This window comes from Peromyscus leucopus, chromosome X, assembly GCF_004664715.2.
Source record: "Peromyscus leucopus breed LL Stock chromosome X, UCI_PerLeu_2.1, whole genome shotgun sequence".
NCBI classification, from domain to species: domain Eukaryota; kingdom Metazoa; phylum Chordata; class Mammalia; order Rodentia; family Cricetidae; genus Peromyscus; species Peromyscus leucopus.
The window spans coordinates 33,988,545-33,998,005 of record NC_051083.1 but is presented as its reverse complement, the minus strand read 5'-3'; the positions used below and the strand labels follow the sequence as shown (position 1 = coordinate 33,998,005).

General features: G+C 44.1%; 1 protein-coding gene across 1 annotated transcript in view; it reads left to right on the top strand.

Moving 5' to 3' along the window:
- The first annotated feature begins 262 nt into the window (after positions 1-262).
- Positions 263-9,461, top strand: part of Map3k15 (mitogen-activated protein kinase kinase kinase 15) — a 128,680-nt gene continuing 119,481 nt past the window's right edge. The window contains exon 1 of the mRNA XM_028873253.2: positions 263-876. Coding sequence (XP_028729086.2) covers positions 507-876 — 370 coding nt within the window. The 5' untranslated portion in view covers positions 263-506. The remainder of the gene's footprint in view (positions 877-9,461) is intronic.

The window sequence follows — 9,461 nt, the reverse complement described above, 5'->3', positions numbered from 1 at the left end:
AAAGGAAGAGAGAGGAAGAAAGTAAGGAAGAAGGAATGGAGAAAGCTAGGAAAGCACCTTCTAACAGTAGTTAGGGGGAAGGAAGAGGGGGTACTCAAGAAACCCAGTCAACCTAACCCCTGCAATCCCTGGCTCAGCCAGCGTCCGGGCTGGGGGCGCTGCGCGGGGGAGCCAGCAGGGGGCGCCCTTCCCGTTCCTGCCCCGTGCCTCTGGCAGCCGCCCCCTCTACCCGTCCTGACGTCCGAGCCCCCGCCTCTTTCTCGCGGGCTTTCAAAGGGCGCTCGGGGCAAGCCGGCCCTGAGCTCCGCTCTGCTGGCCGCTGAGGAAGCCGTCGTCGTCACCTGCCCGCCCGCCCGCCCTCCCTCCCATCCGCCCGCCCGCCGCCTCGGGCTCTCGGCACGCTCCGGCTCCCTCCAGCTGCCGGCCGTCCATCCGTCTCCTCGGCGGCAGGTGCCGCAGGGGACAGCGCTTCAGCTTCGAAGCCAGCAGCCCCGCGGGCCAGTCACATGGAGGGCGGCGGCGGCGGCGGCGGCGGCGGGCCGGCCCCAGCGGAGGTGCTGCTGGAGGAGGCAGGGGACTTGCCCCAGGGCAGCCTGCCGCCGGGGCCCGAGGGCGCGGCGGAGCTGGCGGGGCCCGAGGGCGTGGACGCCGCGGGCTGCGAGGCTGAGGGCGGGCGCGGCGGGCCGCGCCGGGCTCTGCGGGCTGTATACGTGCGCAGCGAGAGTTCCCAGGGGGCGGCGGCCGGGGGCCCCGAGGCCGGGGCGCTCAAGTGCCTGCTTCGTGCCTGCGAAGCCGAGGGCGCCCACCTCACCTCCGTACCCTTCGGGGAGCTCGACTTCGGGGAGACAGCCGTGCTCGATGCCTTCTACGACGCAGGTGAGGGCGGGCGCCCCCTTGGTTCCCACCTCCCTCCGACTGTCCTCGTCCTCGCCCTCTCGCAAGCCCCGCCACCCCTCCACTCTCTTCCTTGGCTCTCTCCTGCAGCCCTCCCTTCCATCCTCACCGTGGATGCTTAGGGCAAATCTCTACCTCCTGGACAGGGTAGAACAAGTAAGGAGCCCTTTGAGAGATAACTAGAGACCGCAAGTACTTAGACCCATTTCATCTTGTTTTTTTAAATAATAGCCAACAATCCATACTAGTGCCCAAGACAGTGGTTCTCAGCCTGTGGGTCGTGACCCCTTTGGGTCCCGTAACAGATGTTCACATTCCGACTCATAACAGTAGCAAAATCACAGCAATATGAAGTAGTAATGGAAATAATGTTACGGTTGGGGGTCACCACACCATGAGGAACTATATTAAAGGGTCTGCAGCATTAGGAAGGTTGAGGACCACTGAGCTAAGATGATGTTGGACCTGTTCCCCAGTTGGTTTTCTCCTGGCATGTCCCCAATGCAAGCTACTTATTAGAATCATCTGAGAGAGCTGTTGTTAAAACTCGTTAAATTAGGTAATTTAGGAGACAGAGACAGGAGGATTGCAAGTTCAAGGCCAGACACTGCTACATAAGGAGTTTGGGGCTAGTCTAGGCTACAAAGTGAGATCTTGCCTGAATCAAGCAAAACAAAATCTCCTTGTCCATCTCAGACCAGTGACATCCACTGTGAGGCCTTGGGAGTGTTTAATTCTTCCAAGTGATTCCATTCCAAAACCAGAAAGTGGCAATTATATGCATGTGTGTGATGACTCTTCTTAATGTTCTTTTAAACACTCACATACCTATAGCGGGGTGTAACCTACCACTATGTGACTTTTTAATCTCATAATGTAATCTCTTGCTAGACTAAGACACTGTTCCAGGCTCACTGTAGTGAGTGTGATATAACCATCCAGCTTTTGAGTCTCTGCTTTGAGTTGACAACAGTGTCTTCCTGTGTAGAATGAATTCTTACCTGCCTGTTTTCCTTCCTTAACCTTTGGGACAAATTGGTGGAACCTGGATGGCATTCATAAGCTTCGTGTGTGACACAGTAATTGCTAGGGGATGTTTGTGCCTTAGTTTCTCTACTGGTCAAATGGAAGTAACAGCGTCTACCTTACACCTAAACACATCTGAGCAGAGACTTCGGGAGTTGTTTTCAAACAGTGTTCATGGCGTGTTGTTATAGCAGGATATAGATGTCTTAGTTGTGTATATAAAACTCAGCACTTTTGCAGGGTCGGCAAGTTCTACCACTGAGCCACCCTTGCCCCCCCTACCTCCTAAACGCCAATCAGTTCAACTCCTTGTTTACTGGAGGCAGCCCGGATGTAGCTTTTTTTTCCCCACAGCAAATGGCCAAACCCTCTCCCATCTGGAAAGAGGTGGGGCGTCAGGCTTGTTCAAACAAGTGGCAGCTGGACCCATTGAGCACACTCTTTTGACATTTCTGACCAGGCTGAGTATACTCTGGAGCACCACATCTTTTCAGAGAAGTTGTTCAGGAGCCCACTTCACCTAGAACTACTTCATTTTCTCGACTTTTATTCACTCTGCTCCCAAATGGAGTTTGAACATACTCTTTGAAGGCTGGGGGGTCGGGAAGGGGGGGATCTGTGTTTGGTATGTAAAGTGAATAGAAAATTTCTTAATAATGAAAAAGAAGATCATAATTTAAAAAAAGTAAAATGTTCTTTGGGCCATTGTGCACACCTCTCCTCTCCTGCCTGCTGATAGCAAGTTGAAACATTTGTGGCAGTGTCTGCTTTTCTTGGCCTGATGGGTATGTTCACATGCCTGTGTGGCACATTTTCACTGGCCAGGTTCCTTTGAACAGACTGGCCGTGACAGCTCAGACATGAAACCTGAGCACCCAGAGCATCACCTTTGCTCATTCTGGGTTCACACTGTTGCCTTTTGCCTACACTATGAATCTCCTTTGGTTATCCTTGCCCTTGCTGTGAATAAATAATTTCTGTCAATGTCCCTGCAGTAAGTGGAGTTCTTATTAAACAGATGATCTCCACGTCCCTGCCCTCTCCTAGCTTCCTGATCACCACTCTCACAAGCTTTTTGGCATTTTCCACCAAATGTTTTGTAAACATCTCCAAAACCACGATGTTCAATTAAGTAGCCTCTGGCCACATGTATCCATTTAACATTTAAGTCGGTTTAATTGTAGCAAAATATGGTCTGTAGAATCAGAATAGCCCCATTTCAAGTGCTGAGTATGGGCAGCTAGCTGCTATTTGTGGGATGGCAAAGATATAGAATGTTTTCCTCCTGTGGAAGGTCTCCTTAACAATGCTGTTCTAGAACAAGAGTAGTGAGGGAGGGCAACTATTGAACTGCCCCGTGTCTTGTGGGGGAACCATAGAGGTATGACTTTAGGCACTTCCTGTCTTCTGTTCTCATAGCAACTCAACGCTGGGTTTGATTGTGTTCTTACACTGTTTGATGTCGTCCCATGTGGGTGTGTGCGTGTATCTTAGATTTTTGTGTCATTAGTAAAAGGTTGATTGGAGGAGCTGCAGGAAAGCTACAGGCTGATGGAAAAATCTAAAAGAACTCACACTGGGGCTGGGAATGTGCCTTAGTCGCGCAGCACCTGCCTAGCATACATAAGGCAGAATACTGGAAAACAAAAGAACTTAATGCTGGATACACTAGACTGGAAACCTTGGCAATAGAATGGAAATTCTTTTCGGTTATTCACAACTATTTAAATATGATTTTTTTTAAAAAAAAAATAAATATAGCAGGAGATTAAAGGTGAGCTTGTAACCCTGAAGCTGCCTGGCTCACTCTGTCCCTGTTGGAGAGAGTGGCCTGATGTGCCACCGCATTTTTATTCACTCCAGGATCCCGACTGCATGAGCCCCTGCCCAGACATCAGCTGTTTCTGATGGACCAGGCCTCTGATGGTCCTTTCCTGAGCTGCCTCCTTTCTATGTTGCTGTTACTCACTCAGCATTAAGCCTGGATGCTCCTCAACCCTTAGCCATGGGGAAAGAAACATTGCAGCAGCAGAATTGAACTGAACCATGGCTGCTCACCTTGAATGCGTTCTAAATAGAGAGATTTGTGAGCTGGTCCATTGCTTTACCGGCTATATAGTATTTGTTACCAGGGAATATTTATTATTTTTGATTCCCAACAGTCAACTTCCAAACAGTTTTGGTATACATACCATAAACATTTAAAGCCCTCTGTGTATCAGGCTTTGAGATAGGTGCTATTCCAATCCTAGTACAGTTGGAGTAGGGCTAGCTAAACTTATACAGGGTATGCTGGAAAAAAAGCATGTTTCCCGGTACTTTGGGCAGGGTTTGAGCTATTGGGTGTGACAAGACTTGGCATAAATGCCTGGTGGGTGGTGGGGCTTGATTTTGTGGTTGGTGGGGGAGGGGTTGCAGGACTTGGAAGTAGATTTCATTCTGGCTTTGAGGGCAATCTATGAGAGGGCAGCCTAGAGGGCAGTCACAATTGGACTCAGAGAGGGTGGAAAAGAGAAGGTGCATTTGATAGCTGATGCCCTTTCTCATTCTTAAATTATTTTTATCGTGGAAAATTTCAAGCATGTACAGCACCAAGCTTCAGTAATTATTAACATCCTGACTTTCCTTCGATAACAAGGATTGAACCTAGGGCCTTCCACCTTCAAGCCAACTGTTATACCACTGAGCTATAATCCCCACCCCTCATTCTGGTATTATCTCATCCTTACCCATTCCCTACCCAATCTATTACTATATTTGCTACATGTGCAAGACGAAAAGTGACCTGCCTTTGTGTAACTCAAACTCCATCACCATATAGAAGATTCTGTCTTCCCACCATGTCTCCTCCACTTCCCTTTCCCTTCACTCCATTCTAGATGCCAAGGAATGACTGATTTTCCAGCTCAGTAGAGCTGAGCTACCTTTCTTGGGGTTTTCTATAAATAGATTCACATAATATATCTTTGGTGGCTTCATTCACTCAGCATGATGTTTCTGAGATTCACCCATATTATTACATGGCAATTTTTTCTTTCTTAATGCTAAGTGCTATTCCATCACAAGAATATGCTACAGCGGCCAGGCAGTGGTGGCGCACACCTTTAATCCCAGCACTTGGGAGGCAGAGGCAGGTGGATCTCTCTGAGTTTGAGGTCAGTTTGGTCTGCAGAGTGCGTTCCAAGACAGGCTCCAAAGCTACACAGTCTTGAAACCCTGTCTGGAAACCTGCCCCCACCCCACCACCCCCACAAAAAAGAATATGCTACAGTTGCCAGGTGTGGTGGCAGCAAGTCTGGCCAATTAGTGAGCTCAAACTCCAAGTTCAGTGAAAGACCCTGTCTCAAAAATGAGAACAGTTGAAGATACATCAACCTCTGATCTCTGCATGTGCTCCCATATGTACAAGGGCGGGCATAAACACACACAAGCAAATATATTCAGACTATTCTCCTGTTAATGAACATTTGGGTTGCTTCCAGTTTGGGGCTATTACAAAGAAAGCTGCTAGAAACATCTCTGTGTCTTTTGTAGACTAGTGTTTTCACATTCTTCTTGAAATACCTAGGAGTGAAATGGCTAAGTTCAAAAGTTAGCTTTATTTTCAGCTACTTAAGGGACTTATAACCCTTTATCTAAAGTGGTTATACTAGTTTATATTCCCAGAAAGAATGCATGACATTTTCATATCCGCACCAATACTTTGAAGTGTTGCTCTTTTAAAATTTGGCTTTTTTAGTGAGGGATGTAGCAGTTTTTCATTGATGGATTTAGTATGCCTTACCTAATAATTAATGGTGCTGTACACTTTTCTGGGTGATGTTTGTCACATGGACACCTTTCTCTGTGAAGTATCCACTGAAGTCATTTACCTATCTAATGGTTGTTCCTTTGTTGAATTGACAGCTCTTTTTATATATTCTGTGTTTAAGTGCTTTGTCATAGCCGTGAGCATCTCCCATGTTATGGCTTGCTAATTCATCCATTTGTTGGTGCTTTTGATGATGCAGTCTGATTTAGAATATCTTTTTATGCCTTTTTATGCCTGCATGCCTAAAACACCTTTCAGGTTTTAGTTGTGCAGATAGTAGTCCATGTATTCTTCTGAAAGCTTGCAGCTTTCACTTTTACATCTCAGAGTTATCTCAAATGAAATTGACATGCTGGTCTCTTTTTTTTTTTTTTGGTTTTTTGAGATAGAGTTTCTCTATGTAGCTTTGGTGCCTGTCCTGGATCTCACTCTGTAGACCAGGTTGTCCTCGAACTCACAGAAATCTGCCTGTCTCTGCCTCCAGAGTGCTGGGATTAAAGGCGTGTGCCACCACTGCCCAGCGAAATTGACATTCTGAGCATGACACCTTGACTTAAAAACTTTAGAGAGGCTAGTCTTGGCCTAAGATGAATCTAACCTTTGGAGGCTGGCAACAGAACTCTTGTGTTTCCTTTCTTCTCATCCTTCAAAGACTCACAAGTCCAGGTTCTTTAGGCTAAGGGCCTGTCTGCCTTCTGAAGAAAAATCTGCCCAAACAGACCAACATTCATCCATCCTATCATAGTAGCCCACTGACCCTTTGAATGCCTGGGTTTATGCATCAGAATTTGAAAGTCTACTCTATTATCTGTTGGCTGAAGGTATCTGAGTCTTGTTAAAATAAATGTCTCCAAATAAATTTCAGTGCCTTCAATTGAGCAACCGCGTCCTATCAGTCGTCTCCGTACCATTCCTCTCCAACTCCTCCACTGCTTTGGTGGATAGTGTATTGCTTGGTGCAATCAAGATTCGGATCTAAATCTCTTAAACAATTGTCATGAAGTATGGTCTCCTGCAGTTTTTATGAAAAGATTCCTGAGTTTTGATGATTAAAGGTTGCACCTTCACCCCATCGTTTGTTCTGTGCATAAGAAAAAGACACAAAATCCAGCTTTGAGGGTGCTCTTTCTGTTCCTTTTTAATTGAGATACAGCATATATAGAAAAGGTAGGTAAGTTTTACCTGATTTTGTCCTTTTTTATAAATATAATTTTAGTTTGTACCTTTACATGTCTGGCTCCTTTTATTTACTGTTCGTTTGTAGGCTACCTGTATGACATCACTGTGGCCATAGCTATTCCTTGCGATTTCTCTATAGTACAGTGGTTCTCATCCTTCCTAATACTATGTCCCTTTAATACAGTTCCTCATGTTGTGGTGACCCCCAGCCATAACATTATTTTTGTTGCTACTTCACAACTGTAATTCTTAACTTCATAACTGCTACTGTTATGAATCGTAATATAAATGTGTTTTCTGATGGTCTTAGGTGGCCTCTGTGAAAGGTCCATTTGGCCACCAAGGTGTTTCGACCCACAGGTTGAGAACCACTACTATAGTATTTCAGTGCAAGAAGATGCCATAGTTTATTTTCTGTTATAAAGAAGCATTTGAGTTGGTTCTATCTGAGATAATCATGAATAGTGTTGCCATTATGAACATTCTAGGTTTTTAGACAACTTTATTGGGATATAATGCACTTATTTCAAGTATAAAGTTCAATAGGTTTTAGTATATTCACAGTTATGTAACCATCACCATTGTCTAATTTCTGGCTATTTCTGTTAGCCCTCCAATAACAACTAACTCTTGTAAAACCACCTGGAATCTAGTGAGAATTGCATTAATCCTATCTAAGGCCAGTGTCCCCAAGCAACCTAGCCACTTGATATTAGAACCCAGCTCTTAAAGGTCCTACTATCTTTATACCACCACACTGGATATAAAATATTCTAACGCATGAACCCTTAGGGATACAGTTAAATCATATATAAAACCATGGCTTCCAAATATTCATTATATGAACTGGGAGCAATTACCATTTTTAAGTTTAGAATGATGTTGGATTTTCATTAGATTTTGTAAGATCCAAATTTCAAACCATGTTAGATGGGTTCTTTAAAAAATGTGTTCTGTCTCCTGAGAATGAGAATTCTGTGTCTAGAATGCTGCTTGTTACTAAGATACAGCTAAGTCTTTGTAAAGCCTGTGACTTATAGACGTATGGCCAATGCAAATAATAAGCACTGTACATTCATTGTACAGTGGAAATCAGAGATGAGAAAATATAATGAATCTAGAAGAGGTAAGGCCAAAGAATGATAGTTTCATATCCAGCAGTGGGTTGCCAGCACCGAATGAATTCAGTTGCCTTTAAAGGCTGTGGAGACAGGTGCCAATGAGGAAACATAAAGCACAGAATAGGTGAAATCAGCAGTCATGCAAAAGTCCCAATGTCTAGTGATCTTGAAGGAACAATTGATTTTCTTAAGTAGAAGATAGCAGCATGATTGTTGAGGAGGTAGATGTAAAATCTTCAAGTCCTTTCCTATTGACTGACACTTCAGTGAGACAAATAGAGAAGAACATCAATCTAGGACCTGTTTCCTATGATTTTGTCATTGTAAAAAAAGAGCTTCCTGTACCTTTTCATGGTTGGTGGCATGTGGCAATAGTACATCAAACTCAGCTCTGCTCTAAAATAGCATGTATCCTAAAATGATGCAACACTCTTGAATGAAGAGATTGTGCTTAGAAAACCCTTCTAAGAAATAAGGCCCCCCAAATTTCATCTTAATACAATGGCAGAAATCTGAAAAGACACTACCATGTGATGAAGAGGAAAACATTGATGCAGTATGTACAAGGGAAGCCAGAGTAGGGACTGTAGAAATGTGATAGCATGGGTGATAATGATGGTATGGATGCTACTTAAACTTCAGACTAGCTTCAAGTATAATTTGGCACATTGTTGTTCTGCATTGTTAGTTGGAGAAGCACATGCATGTGCAAAAGACAAAATGCCTTAAGTCATGCCATGCTGTGCCTTATAAATATTTCACTGTGAGTAAAAGAAATTAGACACCATGAGTCTGTTCACCTTGCTGGGCACACATAGTTTGCTTATATATGATTTATTTTGGTCTTAAAAATAAATACTAGGAAGCAAAAGATGGAGTTTCTTGATGTGTCCCTGCTCTTCACCTTTCTTCCTCCTAATTAAATCTCAATAGCCCCAAGCAAGTTAACCCATCTGATGATAACACTCAGTAAAGATGTGCTGACCTCTTGACACTGAATTGGTGGGTTAGCACTTTCTGCTTCTTACAATATTGGAAAAATAGTTTAAATGACACTTCACAGCATTCTTAGTACTGGCTTGACCTGAAGTTTGTTGGAAATGAGGAACAATGATAAAGACAGATCTTATATTATAGTAGAAGTCAGTAGACATGACTTCTGTTCAGTAAAGGTGAGCTTTTTATTTTTAAGGCAGTTTTAAGGGGACCAGCATTACCATATGTCCAATTAGATTTTTAAATGTCTGTGGCAGGAAACTTATTCTGAACTTTAGTTCTTTGTTTAAAGGGAAAAAAACCTCTTATTTACAATTGTTTTTTATTTTCTTTTTCTACTGGGAAGAAGATAGGCTTACAGACAACCTGGAGTGTATTTAAAGACTGGCATGAGCCAGCATGAGCACACAATTACTTTGTGGTAAATCATTTGC